The sequence below is a fragment of the Scyliorhinus torazame genome, chromosome 7, assembly GCF_047496885.1.
Source record: "Scyliorhinus torazame isolate Kashiwa2021f chromosome 7, sScyTor2.1, whole genome shotgun sequence".
NCBI classification, from domain to species: Eukaryota; Metazoa; Chordata; class Chondrichthyes; order Carcharhiniformes; family Scyliorhinidae; genus Scyliorhinus; species Scyliorhinus torazame.
This window is the reverse complement of record NC_092713.1, coordinates 196758857-196774910: the sequence shown is the minus strand read 5'-3', so window position 1 is coordinate 196774910 and position 16054 is coordinate 196758857. Positions and strand designations below refer to the sequence as shown.

At 46.9% G+C, this 16054-nt stretch overlaps 1 protein-coding gene across 1 annotated transcript in view; it reads right to left on the bottom strand.

Annotated features, from left to right (window-relative positions):
- Positions 1-16054, bottom strand: part of LOC140426773 (uncharacterized) — a 118289-nt gene that overhangs the window by 61279 nt on the left and 40956 nt on the right. Inside the window, exons 8-10 of the mRNA XM_072511929.1 lie at positions 13714-13804; positions 5302-5496; positions 2597-2738 (exon numbers count right to left, since the gene is read on the bottom strand). Of these exons, the coding sequence (XP_072368030.1) occupies positions 2597-2738; positions 5302-5496; positions 13714-13804 (428 nt within the window). The remainder of the gene's footprint in view (positions 1-2596; positions 2739-5301; positions 5497-13713; positions 13805-16054) is intronic.

The following is a 16054-nucleotide window of genomic DNA, read 5'->3' as shown; positions in this document are numbered from 1 at the left end:
GCAAACACCACATGGACAGTGACCCGAAGCCGGGATTGATCCCAGGTCCTTGGCACCGTGAGGCAGCAGTGCTAACCACTGCGCCACCGTGCCGAATATATGTTCAACATTTTTTTTAAAATAAATTTAGATACCCAATTGATTGTTTCCAATTAAGGGGCAATTTAGCGTGGCCAATCCACCTACTCTGCAAATCTTTGGGTTGTGGGGGCAAAACCCATGCAAACACGGGGAGAATGTGCAAACCCCACACGGACAGTGACCCAGAGTCGGGATCGAACCTGGGACGTGAGGCAGCTGTGCTAATCACTGCCCATTTGCTGGAGATAGTTTGTTTATCTTTAACCAATATGCTGCAAAAGCTTCCTGACCGCCATTTTGGATCCTGAGGAGACTGTGTAGTACCTGAAAAATTGTTATTCTGCGGCCTAATTTCAGATTGATTATTTGCTGGACACCAGAGTCTCAATATTAATCCGGACAACAACTGCGGACTGGGTGAGTGACGTGCCTATCCTGACTCGCTCACCTGAGGATCCGACCAATAATTATCCCTCAATCAACATCATTGAAACAAAAATCTTGTCACCATCGCTGATTGTGGAACTTGCTGTGCAGAAACACTGAGCGAAATTCTCCTACCCGCCCCGCCACATTTCTGCCCCGACCCGCCGGCGGGAGTCTCCGTTACACCGGCCGGTCAATGGGGTTTCCCATTGTGGGGCAGCCCCATGCCGTCGGGAAACCGGGCGCCGGCAAAACGGAGACTCCCGCCGGCGGAGAATGACGCCCATTTTCTCTGCTTCCCTATGTTCTAACATTCAAAAAAAGCTCTTCATTGGCTGTGCTGTGAGACATCCTGAGATCATGAAAGGGACTTGGCAAATTTTGTCTGTCTCGTTCTGTTGTACTCTCCTCCTTCCATAGTGTCTGCACCAACCACTTAAGGGGATTCCTGCTCTTACTGCCTGTGGTGATGTGCATCTCTGTAAATACATGTAAGCTAGACAGACACTAGAGGGAGCACCAGAAACATCACACACACACACTCGACCAATGGACATTCACGATACACAAGGAGGTGACACGACCACAGGGGGGCATTACACCAATCCATACATAAAGGACACCACACACATGATCAGCCCCCTTCGGCCAGCGGAGACAGTCAGTGAGGAGAGGCATAGGGTTGATTCATTATCACACCCACCACGTGGAAAACAGCAGCTGGTTAGTCAGTTTAGGTAGCTACAATAGGATTAGCAGTAGTGTCGAACTCAAGTTATAAAAGTGTACATAGTGTAAATAAATGAGTTGAAGTTATTTACACGTCTCAACCTTCCTTGACAAATGCAACACAAGGACGCCGCTTATGTTACAAAGGAAACATAACAAAACACTGCCTAGGATCCCTTTTCTTCAAAATCCTCATTTCTGCTCGAAGCATTCACCAAAGCATCAGTCACTCTATGAGCCTTCCATTCCTCACCCATTGCTGCATTCTTTCACTGCGCCCTGACAGAAACATGAGCCCCCATTAATCACTGGCAATATGTAAATTGCTAAAGCATCGTTAATCCCCTCCATTCCACTGGTAGGAAATCAAAGGCAGTGGTTCTACTGCAAAGAACCTCCAGATTACTTAATTTGACCCACGTTAGAAAGTTTAAATGTGATGTGTCAGAAGCAAGCAGACGTATTTTAACACTAATCAATCAATCAAAAGAAAAAACAAAACTCCCTCGCCAATAAAAATGACCAATCAATTTCCAGGACAGGAAACCGAACATCAGGGGCGTCATTCTCCGACCCCCCGCCGGGTCGGAGAATGGCCGTTGGCCGCCGTGAATCCCGCCCCCGCCCCCGCCGAAGTCTCCGCTCCCGGAGATTGGGCGGGGGGCGGGAATCCAGCCGCGCCGGTTGGCGGGACCCCCCGCTGGATTCTCCGGCCCGGATGGGCCGAAGTCCCGCCCAGGAATTGCCTGTCCCGCCGACGTAAATCAAACCTGGTATTTACCGGCGGGACCAGGCGGCGTGGGCGGGCTCCGGGGTCCTGGGGGGGGGGCGCGGGGCGATCTGACCCCGGGGGGTGCCCCCACGGTGGCCTGGCCCGCGATCGGGGCCCACCGATCCGCAGGCGGACCTGTGCCGTGGGGGCACTCTTTCCCTTCCGCCTCCGCTACGGCCTCCACCATGGCGGAGGCGGAAGAGACTCTCCCCACTGCGCATGCGCGGGAAACTGACAGCGGCCGTTGACGCTCCCGCGCATGCGCTGGGAAACTGACAGGGCCGCTCCCGCGCATGCGCCGCATTTCCGCGCCAGCTGGCGGGGAAACAAACGCCATTTCCGCCAGCTGGCGGGGCGGAAATCCCTCCGGCGTCGGCCTAGCCCCTCAATGTTGGGGCTAGGCCGCCAAAGATGCGGAGCCTTCCGCACCTTTGGGCCGGCGCGATGCCCATCTGATTGGCGCCGGCTTTGGCGCCAGTCGGCGGACATCCCGCCGTTGGGGGAGAATTTTGCCCCAGAACTCAATTCATGAACTGCCTGCTTTTGATCTGTTAAAATGTAACAGTCCATCTCCATGTGATCGCTCACCCTTGTCCTATCTTGCTCTTGGGTTCTTTTTGAAGGCATCATCTTAAGAATACTGGAAAGCGAGTCATCAAAGCCCCAGAGGTAAATATTTCCATCATCAGCAGCAAGCACCAACAGATCCAGTTCTTCCACAAACATGGACCTGCAATCCATAAATTCTCAATGATATGTCAGACGACGATAAACATTCACAAAGACGCACAGACCATGACTTAGCCCATCACTCTGCCTCCTTTACATGGCTTCATTTTGATTTTGACCTCATTCTCCTTTGCAGTCCAACTCACAAAAGAGACCATTTGGAAGTATCAACTTTGCTCGGTTGCTTTCCCTCTTGTGTCGGAGAATCTGCGTTTCTCCCTTTCTGGCCGCTTGAGCACCCTCCACTTCCTTTCCTCTTTCATTGATGCTCATACTATGTCCGAAGGGCAAGAATTTCCTCCATAAATCTCTCCACTTCTCCTCACACGTTAAGGTGCTCCATGAAACCAATCTTATTGACCCAAGTTTTAGATCATCCGTCCTAAAATTCCCGATGTGGCTCAGTGCCAATTTTTGTCTGATTACACTCCTGAGAGGATAAAAGTGCTATATGAATGATATTGTTGTAATTCCTCAGTTAGAAGCTTCCCCATTATGTAACTGGAGAAATAATCTAGGTTGATTCCTCAGTACATAACGTGGGAATGCTGCTCTTTTAGAGGCCCTGGGCGGGATTCTCCGACCCCGCGGCAGATCGGAAAGTCGCCGGGGGGCCGCGCGAATCGAGCCACACCGACCTGACTCCCCGACGCGGGACACGATTCTCCACAGAGTGGCCTGGCCCGCGATCGGCACCCACTGATCGGCGGGCCGGCCTCTCTGTCTCCCGGCCTCCTTTCTTCCGCGCCGGCGCCTGTACTCCTGCGCCATGTTGGGTCGGGGCCGGCGCGGACAAGGGAGACACCGCGCATGCACAGAAATCAGGCCGGTGGGACTGCACATGCGCGGGTTCGCGCCGGACCCACTACGCATGCGCGCATCCTCCGGCACCCGTTCCACGGCCGGATCAGCAGCTGGAGCGGCATGAACCACTCCAGTGCCCTGCTGGCCCCTCCTGTAGGGGCCAGAATTGCTGATCCTGGGGCCGTATTGACGCCGTCGAGAAACGCAACGGCATTTCCGAAGGCGTCAACAGTTAACCTCAGGATCAGAGAATCCCGCCCCCTGTGGTTCAGAACGGGCATTCAACTGAGTCCCATTTCTCTGTTTGACTGAATGCAAAATATCCCACCACACTGCTTACACAAGAGCAGGGGAGTGGTTATGAACCACAGTTCTTCCTCACCAAAAGTAACTGGTCATTCATCATATTTGTAGTTTGTGGGATCTTGCTTTATGAAAATTGGATCTGCAAATTTGCCTCTATCATAACACTTTAAAAATGTTAATAATCTTGGAACATGCTGAGAACCGAAGAGAACCATGTCAATGGATGTTCCCTCTCAGCAAATTTTTAAAGTTTTTTTAAAAAATGCATTCTGTTCATCTGCTCTGTATTTTACAGCTCTGCCAGGCAACCAGACAAGGAAGGGATGATAGGCATGTCCAGAGTCACCACCAATTTCCCATCACATATAGGGCAAAGTTTGGACATAACTGGTAATTGTCACTTGAAGACCAGCCTTACTGAACAACCAACATCTAGCGTGGGCTGTCCCTCCAAGGGGAGGAGTTTTTCTTAGTTAAAATTAGTGTGCTATGGACTAACTCAAAGCATGCAGTTAATGAAGCAAGCTTGCAAATAAAGTTTGCTTGTTCAACTTAAGAAACCTCTGGGAGTACATCTTTACAATAACACAGATGATGAACTTGCATTAACATTGAGCCTTTCACATCCTCTGGAAATCCCAAAGCACTTCCCAGAAAATGAAATTTTTTTGAAAGATCGTCATTGATGAAACATGAGAAATGAGGCAGCAAAATTTGCACAGCAAGATCCCACAGTCATGAAACACGTAACCAAATAATCAGTTTTAGTGATGTTGGTTGATGAATACATATTGGCCAGGATACTAGGGAGAAGATCCAATGTTATTGGAAATAGTATGATGGGATCTTTCTCTTTCGTGTTTCATGGCATGTGGGCATCGCTGGCTGGGCCATCATTTGCTGCCCATCCCTAATTGCCCTTGAACTGAGTGGCTTATTAGGCCATTTCACAGGGCAGCTAAGGGTCAACCACATTGTTGTGTCTCTGGAGTCATGTGTAGGCTAGACCAGGTAAGGATGGCAGATTTCCATCCCGAAAGGGTATCAGTGAACCAGATAGGTTTTTATAACAATCAACAATGGTTTCATGGTCATCATTAGACTTTTAATTCCAGACTTTTATTAAACTCAAATTTCACTATCTGCCATCGTGGGATTCGAACCCGGGTCCCCAGGGCATTGCCCTGGATATCTCTGGATTACTAGTCCACTGACAGTACCACTATACCACCATCTCCAACTTTTACAGTTAAATGGGCAAATGGGAACTCGGTTTACTATCTCATCCAATCAATGGCACTTCCAACAGTGCAGCTCTCCCTGAATGCTGCTCTGAAGTGTCATACGGCATACACAAGTCTTTGGGCTGAATCTTGAACCCACAAATTCAAAGGCAGGAGTTCTACTGACTGAGCCCAAGTTGACACTCACAGAGAGTACAGACCCCATTTTACCTGGTAAAGCTGGGTGATTCGGTGGTTTTATTGGATGTGATCACTCCAGATGATTCCTTTTCCCTACTTCGGGCAATATCTGCAAGATGATAGGCTGAACGGCTTTTGCAGCGATTGGCATTCCATGACACTTTGACGGTGCTGTACCTGTCCATTCCTTTGGTCTGTGATTCAAACATATTGAACACCTCGTGGCTGAAAGGGTGGTGGGGAAGCGGGTGGAAACAAAACATTGCAGCATTTGGTTAGTCATGAAAATGTGGATTGTACAAATGAATAAATGGTAAGTGATGAGAAATTTCAGAATGAACCTGTGTTAGGATATCGGGCCATTCCCCTATTTATGTTAGGATACCGGACAAGAGACCCCAACAATTTGCAATTTGTAAAACTGTGAGGGAAGGATACTTTACACCAGGATTGATTCCACTGCCAAATAGAGATCATCGAATTTTTTACAGTGCAGAAGGAGGCCATTCGGCCCATCGAGTCTGCACAGGCTCTTGGAAAGAGTACCCTACCCAAGCCCACACCTCCACCCTATCCCCATAACCCAGTAACGCCACTCAACACTAAGGGCAATTTAACATGGCCAATCCACCTAACCTGCACATCTTTGGACTGTGGGAGGAAACTGGAGCCCCCGGAGGAAACCCACGCACACACGGGGAGAACGTGCAGACTCCGCACAAACAGTGACCCAAGCCGGGAATCGAACCTGGGACCCTGGAGCTGTGAAGCAATTGTGCTAACCACTATGCTACCGTGCTGCCCTTTTAGGTTGATTCAAACTGTATTTTTAACACAGTATTAACCTAAATAACATCACAGAAATAACTCTACAATTAACAGTTAAACAGTTCTTAAACAAAAGGAAACATTTTAACTCATGTCCCACACCTTCACTATAAATATTCCAGTACGAAGTCTGGAATATTTATAATGTGGCATTTGAACTATCTTAGGTTTCTTGGTTGGAATATTTATAATGTGGAGATGCCGGCGTTGGACTGGGGTGAGCACAGTACGAAGTCTTACAACACCAGGTTAAAGTCCAACAGGTTTGTTTCGATGTCACTAGCTTTCGGAGCGCTGCTCCTTCCTCACCTGAGGAAGCTAGTGACATCAAAACAAACCTGTTGGACTTTAACCTGGTGTTGTAAGACTTCGTACTGTGCTCACCCCAGTCCAACGCCGGCATCTCCACATTATAAATATTCCAACCAAGAAACCCAAGATAGTTCAAATGCCATTTATAAATAAAGTTAACAAAACAGAATTACTTGCGGTCCAAAAGAGACTTTTGGAGTGAGACCCTATAAAGAGCAAATTCAGCACACTTTTGTTTTGTCAGACCCTTCTGCTCAACCTAACAGTATTTGGCAAAACTGCAAACTATAGGCAGACCTGGCTCCTCCCATTAATTACATCATCTGTATCCCACTGGGATGCCCATGCCCTGCTTATCTAGGACTAAATACAATCCGTCACATTACCTATATCCCAGGGTACCATCCAAAATATAAATACTATTCCATTAGCCCTTTATCTGTAACCAAGTAAATGGTTGGAATAAATTATTGCTTCACTCTTATGACACCTTAAGTACAGCTTTAGCAGATGCACAGTCTGGGTATCGTAACCTTTAATAATATTTCTATAATAAATATATGCTTTTGTATCTATCTAAATGTACACAATATACAAAACAAGGTAAATAAGCTTGTAGCGCACATTGAAATTGGCGGGTACAATGTTGTGGCTATCACAGCGACATGACTACAAGGGGATTAGGGCCGGGATCTAAATATGCAAGGATATGTGCCCCATTGAAAGGACAGGCAGATGAGCAGGGGGAGCGGGATTGCCTTATTAATAAAGAATGAAATTAATTCCCACAAAAATAAATTTGTCAAATGTCTACGAGATGTTTTTTTGGAGCAGCTGGTGGTAGAGCCCACTGGGGAACAGGCAATTCTGGATTTGGTGATGTGTAATGAGGCAGACTTGACTAGGGAACCTAAAGTGCAGGAACCCTTAGTGACCATAATATGATAGAATTCACCCTGCAGTTTGAGAAGGAGAAGCTGGAATCAGATGTGACGGTTGTACAATTGAGTAAAGGTAACTGCAAAAACTTGAGGGAGGAGCTGGCCAGAGTTGACTGGAAGGGAAGCCTAGCAGGGAAGATGGTGGAACATCAATGGCAGGAGTTTTAGGGGGTTATTCGGGTGGCACAACAGAAATTCATCCCAAGGGAGAGGAAACATGCTAAGGAGGGCGACGAGGCAACCATGGCTGAAAAGGGAAGTCAAGGACAGCATTAAGACAAAAGACAAATAATATAATGTGGTGATGATTAGTGGGAAGCCAGAGGATTGGGAAGCCTTTAAAAGCAAGCAGAGAAAGCAATAAGGGGGGATAAGATGAAATGTGAGTGTGAGCTGGCTAGTAATATAAAAGAAGTCTGCAGGAGTTTCTTTTCGATATATAAAAGGTAAGAGAGAGAGAGAGAGAGAAGATTTGACATTGGACCACTTGAAAATGAGACTGGAGAAGTAGTAATGGGAAATGCCAATGGCATAACAGAACTTCTAGCGAGTCAGGGGGCAGAGGTGAGTGTAGTGGCCATCACTAAGGAGAAGGTGCTGGGGAAGCTGAAAGGTGTGAAGGTGGATAAATCACCCCGACCAGATGGACTACTCCTCAGGGTACTGAAGGAGATAGCTGAGAAGATTGTGGAGGCATTGGTGATCTTTCAGGAATCACTGGAGGCAGAGAGGGTCCCAGAAGACTGAAAAATGGCTTATGTAACATCTCTGTTTAAGAAGGGAGGGAGGCAGAAGACAGGAAATTATAAGTCGGTTAGCCTGACTTTGATCGTTGGTAAGATTTTAGAGTCGATTATTCAGGATGAGATTGGTCGGGGGCAGATTTGAGTGCCCTACCATTTAAGCTAGCTAGCAATAGGTTCAGGTATCAAGGTATTCAGGTGGCTCATGACTGGGCCACGATGTATGAATGGAATCTGGTTGGCTTGGTACAGAGGGTGGAGGGGGATCTAAAGATGTGGGATGTCTTCCCACTTTCATTAGCTGTGCAGGTGCAGACGGTCAAGATGAATGTCCTGCCAAGATTTCTTTTTGTGTTTCAATCCCTCTTGATATTCCTGCCAAAGGCATCTTTTGGTAGAGTGGACAGGTTAATTTTGGCTTTATTATGGGCTGGCAAGATACTGCGGATTTGGCGGATGGGGGGCTTGCACTCCCGAATTTACTGTATTATGACTGGGTGCCAAATGCAGAGAAGGTCTGGCAGTGGTGGGGGGAGGAGGGGGGGTCGGAGTGGGTGCAGGGTGGAGGAGGCATTGTGTGTGTGGGTAAGTTTGGGGGCTCAGGCTGTGTCCCCACTTTGGTTTGCCCCGGGAGGTGTACGGCCAGTCTGGTGGTGGCTTCGTCCTTAAAGGATTGGAACTAGCTGAAGTGGTATTTTGGCATGGGGCGTATGTCGGCGCTGGCCCCTATCTGTGGGAATCACTGGTTTGCCCTGACAGAGATGGATGCGATATATAGGCGGTGGCACATGGAAGGGGTGAAACGGGTGAGGGACTATTTTGTGGAAGGAAGGTTTGCAAGCTTGGGGGAGTTGCAGGAGAAATATGAGTTGCCACAGTTTGAGGCGGGGGGGGGGGGGGGGGGAGAGATTCAAATATTAACAGTTATGAGACTTTGTGCGGAAGAAGGTTCCCTCGTTCCCTCGGTTTCCGGAGCACACTCTGTTGGACAGGTTGTTATCGCCAGATGAGTTGGGGGACGGGAGGATCGCAGACATCTACAGACAGGGAAAGCACCAATCGAGGAGGAAAAGCGGATGTGGGAGGAGGATCTGAGCATGAAATTTGGATGGGGGTGTGTGAAGTGAGATTATGCACTGGGTAAATGCAATGTCGCCCTGTGCCAGGATGAGCTTGGTACAGTTCAAGGTGGTGCATAGGGCTCATATGACACTGGCGTGGATAAGTGGGTTCCTTGTAGAGGTAGAATATAAGTGTGAGAGATGTGGAGGGGGGCTGAGAAAACATGTCCACATGTTTTGGTCATGTCCGTGATTGGTGGGGCTCTGGGGCTCGATATTTGAAACATTATCAAAAATTATGGGGGTGGAGATGTCGTTGAGCCCTCTGGTGGTGATCTTTGGGGTGTTGGAACTGCAGGCACTGTTGGAAGGGAGGGGGCTGATTTAGTTGCTCTTCGCACACTGATCCCCCGTGGCCGAATTCTATTGCAGTGGAGGTTGGTGGAGCCACTGAGGGTTTTGGTATGGTTGGGGGATGTTGCAGGATTCCTTAAATTGGAGAAGATTAAGTTTGCCCTTCGAGGCTTAGAGGGGGCAGTTCTTGGTGAGCTGGAGGCTGTTCGTGTCCCTGTTTGTTGCCAGCGGGTGGGGAGGAGGTGGTAGGGGATGGTTAAGGGGAGAAAAAGGGGAAAAAATGTCAAATTATGTGAATTGTTATGTTTTTGTTTGATTATGTGTCCATGTTTATGTATGTCCTGGTTTGAATAAAATTATATATTTTTAAATTAAGGATGAAATTGCAGAGTACTTGGAAATGCATGATAAAACAGGACTGAGTCAGCTTGGCTTCGTCAAGGGGAGATCATGTCTGACAAATCTGTTAGAATTCTTTGAGGAGGTAACGAGGAAGTTAGACAAAGGAGAACCAGTGGACGTGATCTATTTGGATTTCCACAAGGCCTTTGACAAGGTGCCGTACAGGAAGCTGCTAAATAAAATAAGAGCCCATGGTGTTCGGGCAAGGTACTGGCATGGATAGAAGATTGGCTGACTGGCAAAAGGAGTGAGTGGGGATAAAGAGGTATTTTTCAGGAATGGCAGCTTGTGATGAATGGTGTTCCGCAGGAGTCAGTGTTGGAACCACAGCTATTCACAATATACACTAGCGATCTGGAAGAAGGAACTGAGGGCATTGTTGCTAAGTTTGCAGATGATACAAAGATATAAAGAAGGGCAGCACGGTAGGATTGTGGATAGCATAATTGCTTCACAGCTCCAGGGTCCCAGGTTCGATTCCGGCTTGGGTCACTGTCTGTGCGGAGTCTGCACATCCTCCCCGTGTGTGCGTGGGTTTCCTCCGGGTGCTCCGGTTTCCTCCCACAGTCCAAAGATGTGCAGGTTAGGTGGATTGGCCATGCTAAATTGCCCTTAGTGTCCAAAATTGCCCATAGTGTTGGGTGGGGTTGCTGGGTTATGGGGATAGGGTGGAGGTGTGGACCTTGGGTAGGTTGCTCTTTCCAAGAGCCGGTGCAGACTCGATGGGCCGAACGGCCTCCTTCTGCACTGTAAATTCTATGAAAGATATGTAGGCGGACAGGTGAGGTTGTAGAAGCAGGGAGGCTGCAGAGGAACTTGGACAGGCTAGGAGAGTGGCAAAGAAGTGGCAGATGGAATACAATGTGGAAAAGTGTGAGGTTATGCACTTTGGTAGGAAGAAATAGGGCATAGACCATTTTCCGAATCGGGAAAAGCTTCAGAAATCTGATGCACAAAGGGACTTAGTTTAGGATTCCCGCAAGGATAACATGCAGGTACAGTTGGCAGTTAGGAAGGCAAATGCAATGTTAGCATTCATTTTGAGAGGGTTAGACTACAAGAGTAGGGATACATTAACGGCGTTCAAAAGGCATCTCAACAAATACAGGATAGGATGGGTATAGAGGGATATGGCACTAGGAAGTGCTGAGGGTTTTGGCCAACATTGGTATCATAACCGGTACAGGCTTGGATTGCCGAAGGCCTGTTCCTGTGCTGTATTGATCTTTGTTCTTTATGTACTGCTGGAGCTGTATAAGGTTCTGGTCAGACCCCATTTGGAAGATTGTGAACAGTTTTAGACTCCGTAAATGAACAAGAATGTGCTGCCCTTGGAGTGGTTCTAGAGAAGGTTCACAAGAATGATCTCGGAAATGAAGGACTTGTCATATGAGGAGCGGTTGAGGACCCTGGGTATGTACTCCATAAGACCATAAGACATAGGAGCATAATTAGGCCACTTGGCCCATCGAGTCTGCTCCGCCATTCAATCATGGCTGATATTTTCTCATCCCCATTCTCCTGCCTTCTCCCCATGACCCCTGATCCCCTTATTAATCAAGAACCTATCTATCTCTGTCTTAAAGACACTCAGTGAATTGGCATACACAGCCTTCTGCGGCAAAGAGTTCCACAGATTCACCACCCTCTGGCTGAAAAAATTCCTCCTCATCTCTGTTTTAAAGGATCATCCCTTTAATCTGAGATGGTGTCCTCTGGTTCTAGTTTTTCCTACAAGTGGAAACATCCTCTCCACGTCCTCTCTATCCAGGCCTCGCAGTATCTTGTACGTTTCAATAAGATCCCCTCTCATCCCTCTATACTCCAACGAGTACAGACCCAGAGTCCTCAAGTGTTCCTCATAGGACAAGTTCTTCATTCCAGGGATCATTCTTGTGAACCTCCTCTGGGCCCTTTCCAAGGCCAGCACATCCTTCCTTAGATACGGGGCCCAAAACTGCTCACAATACACCAAATGGCGTTTGACCAGAGCCTTATACAGCCTCAGAAGTACATCTCTGGTTGTGTATTCTCGCCCTCTTGACATGAATGCTAACATTGCATTTGCCTTCTTAACTGCCGACTGAACCTGCACATTAACCTTAAGAGAATAGTGAACAAGGACTCCCAAGTCCCTTTGTGCTTCTGCTTTCCGAAGCATTTCCCCATTTAGAAAATAGTCTATGCCTAGAGTCCTCCTTCCAAAGTGCATTATCTCACACTTTTCCACATTGTATTTAATTTGCCACTTCATTGCCCACTCTCCTAGCTTGCCCAAGTCCTTTTGCAGCCCCCTTGCTTCCTCAATACTACCTGTCCCTCTACAGATCTTTGTATCATCTGCAAACTTAGCAACAGTGCCTTCAGTACCTTCTTCCAGATCATTAATGTATATTGTAAAAAGTTGTGATCCCAGCACAGACCCCTGAGGCACACCACTAGTCACCGGCTGCCATCCTGAAAAATACCCCTTTATCCCCACTCTTTGCCTTCTGCCAGTCAGCCAATCCTCTATCCATGCCAGGATCTTACCCTTAACACCATGGGCTTTTAACTTATGGAACAGTCTCCGATGCAGCACCTTGTCAAAGGCCTTCTGGAAATCTAAATAAATCACGTCCACTGATTCTCCTTTGTCTAACTTGCTTGTTACCTCCTCAAAGAACTCTTAACAGATTTGTCAGACATAACCTCCCTTTGACAAAGCCGTGCTGACTCAGTCCTATTTTACCATGCACTTCCAAGTGCTTCGCGATCTCATCTTTATAGATCATAGATCATAGAATTTACAGTGCAGAAGGAGGCCATTCGGCCCATCGAGTCTGCACCGGCTCTTGTAAAGAGCACCCTACCCAAGGTCAACACCTCCACCCTATCCCCATAACCCAGTAACCCCACCCAACACTAAGGGCAATTTTGGACACTAAGGGCAATTTATCATGGCCAATCCACCTAACCTGCACATCTTTGGACTGTGGGAGGAAACCGGAGCACCCGGAGGAAACCTACGCACACACGGGGAGGATGTGCAGACTCCGCACAGACAGTGACCCAAGCCGGAATTGAACCTGGGACCCTGGAGCTGTGAAGCAATTGTGCTATCCACAATGCTATCGTGCTAATGGGGTTTAGAAGGATTAAGGTTGGATCTCATTGAAACTTACAGTATATTGAGAGGCCTAGATAGAGTGGACATGGAGAAGATGTTTCCACTAATAGGGGAGACTAGAACATGAGCACATATCCTCAGACTGAAGGGACGATCCTTTAAAACTGTGATGAGGGTGAATTTCTTCAGCCGGAGGATGGTGAATCTGTGGAACTCATTGCCGCAGAAAGCTGTGGAGACCAAATCACTGAGTGTCTTTAAGACAGAGATAGATAGGTTTGAGATTAATAAGAAGATCGGGGGTTACAGGAAGAAAGCAGGAGAATAGGGACGAGAAGCATATTTGCCATGATTGATTGGCGGAGCAGACTCGATGGCCTGAATGGCCGAATTCTGCTCCTATATCTTTCGGTTTTATGGTCTTAACCCAGGTTTTAAATAACATTACCACAGCAGATATAAAATACAATATATATAATTTCTTACATTTATCACATCTGCAGGGTACAAGCTTGGATAAAATAACTGCCTTAATAATCCATGTAAGGAACTGCTTAACAACAGGAGGCCCAGAGAATCAGTGGTCTGGTGTCAAGGATGTACGTACATACCTACAATTTCTAACAACCCCAGCCAATAACTTCAGAAGGGGTAATTGACACAATAAAAAGTGGTTCAGCATGAGCTCTGACCTGTACAGGAAGTAAGATGACTGTTGCCTTTCCCATTTTATAATTGTCCCGTCATTGTGTCCACCGAAAAGCAGTATCGGCTCCTTCTGGGCTAAGAAGGAAAGGGCACATGGTCTGATGAAGACAATAATTTTGTTCATTTGAATTCACTGAAAAGAGCAGATCCGGCCTCAGTGGGTGAATGTTATACCCAGTGTGGTGTGACACTGAGCCAGGATCCCAGGAAACACAGAATGAGTTGGCCTCCACTGGCAACAAGGGTGTTACAACAGGAAACAAGGAGAACAGACAACAACTTATTTTTATATAGCACATTTAATGTAATAAAACATCCCAAGGCACAATGCAGGAGCATTCTCTAAGAAAATACGATACTGAGGGCTGAATTGGTTGCTTGGCGGCAAAGCTGGCGAGCAATGCAAATTGCCATTGACTTTGGCAGGACCAGAAGATCCTGCTAGTGACCAATAGCTTGCCGCCTCTGCCATGGGAAAACACACCCCAGTGAGGCTGGATAATTCTGGCCTGGGTCTTAGAACCAGGGGCTGGTTTAGCACAGTGGGCTAAACAACTGGCTTGTAATGCAGAACAAACCCAGCAGCGTGGGTTCAATTCCCATACCGGCCTCCCCGAACAGGCGCCGGAATGGGGCGGCTAGGGGCTTTTCACAGTAATTTCATTGAAGCCTACTTGTGACAATAAGCGATTATTATTATTAGCAGGAACTAGTAGACCAGAAGCTTTGTCAAAGCTTACTTTAAGGAGTGTCTTAAAGGAGGAAATTGCGCTAGTGAGGAGGAGAGGTGTAGGAGGATGTAGCAGACCTTGGGGCCTAAGCAACTGAAGTTGTGGTCACTAATGACTAAATGGGGATGGACATAAGGACAGAATTAGAAGAACATAGATATCTCGCAGGATAATGGGGCTGGAGAAGGTTACATGGATATGGAAGGATTTGGTGACAAGAATGAGAATTTTAAAATCAAGACATTGTGTGACCATGACCCAATGTAGGCCAGTGAGAACAGGAGTGAGGGGAACAGACTTTATGCAAGTTAATACATGTGCCACAGTGTTTTGGATGATCGCAAGTTTACAGAGGGTAGAATTCTGGAGACCAACCTGAAGTGCAAACATATTTTCATCTTTATTGCAACTTTTATTGTTGTGTATTAAAACTTACATTGTGCATTTCGCCCACTAAAGGCTACCATACTCATATACCATCAGACGGTGTCTGAAAGGGGAGTGAAAGAATCCATGTTTCAACAGCATGTGCATGCTAAATTGCCCTTAGTGTCCAAAATTGCCCATAGTGTTGGGTGGGGTTGCTGGGTTATGGGGATAGGGTGGAGGTGTGGACCTTAGGTAGGGTGCTCTTTCCAAGAGCCGGTGCAGACTCGATGGGCCGAATGGCCTCCTTCTGCACTGTAAATTCTATGAAATCTATGAAATATGCTTCCTGCTGAATTTTGCTGTATTTTGCTGCTTCTTCCTAATGAAATTCTCACAATGCCAATGAGGATTGTGAAAAATAGGAAACATTGTTTTTCGGTGTGAAACATTTGGAAGATCTTTGTCTACTTTCTGCAGACAGCATTTTAGTTGGAGATTTAGGAGGGAACTCATTAATGGGGATGTTGTTAGACACATAGAAGCACTCCATTTTGGGATTAGCACGAGAAAAACTTGCACAGTGTTTGCGCACATTGGTCTTGACAAAAAAAAACAATCCAAAGAAAAAATAATTGTGGATCATTACTGAGGGGTTTCCCTCTGAAAGGAATGTGATTTTGGATCCCTGATCATGTCATATCATTGCACTGCAGATCAAGGTGGCACTGTCTACCAATGTATCGCATTTTGATGTGTACACAGTGCCCATAATGATATTCTATGTTGGCAACAGTGGGTGCAAGGCTTTGAAGGTGCGCTGGCAGGTTTTGCAATCGCAGATGACAACAGACAAATGCTTTACTCCTCCACTACGGAGGTGAAGAATTAGAAGATACATTTAAGACGTTTACACCTGAGCGAAATGCCTGTGACTCAGCCAGAAGATTGATAGCAAACCTATTTCACGCCCAAGAAAAAATAAGGTATACAAAGCAATTGTCTTTTGACACGCTAAACAAGAAGCAAATGATACAATTGACAAATACTCCCCACGCCTGAGCAACTCGCAAACAAATGTGAGTTTGGTGATGTTAAACACCTTGAGCTGGAAATCAAAACTCAAATCATCAAAGGTTGTCTCTCTAGTCAACGATATTGCAAAGCACTCAAGAAAAACAGAGCTGTCAGATCTGCTGGAGTTAGCAAGATCACCGTAGCGGTCAGA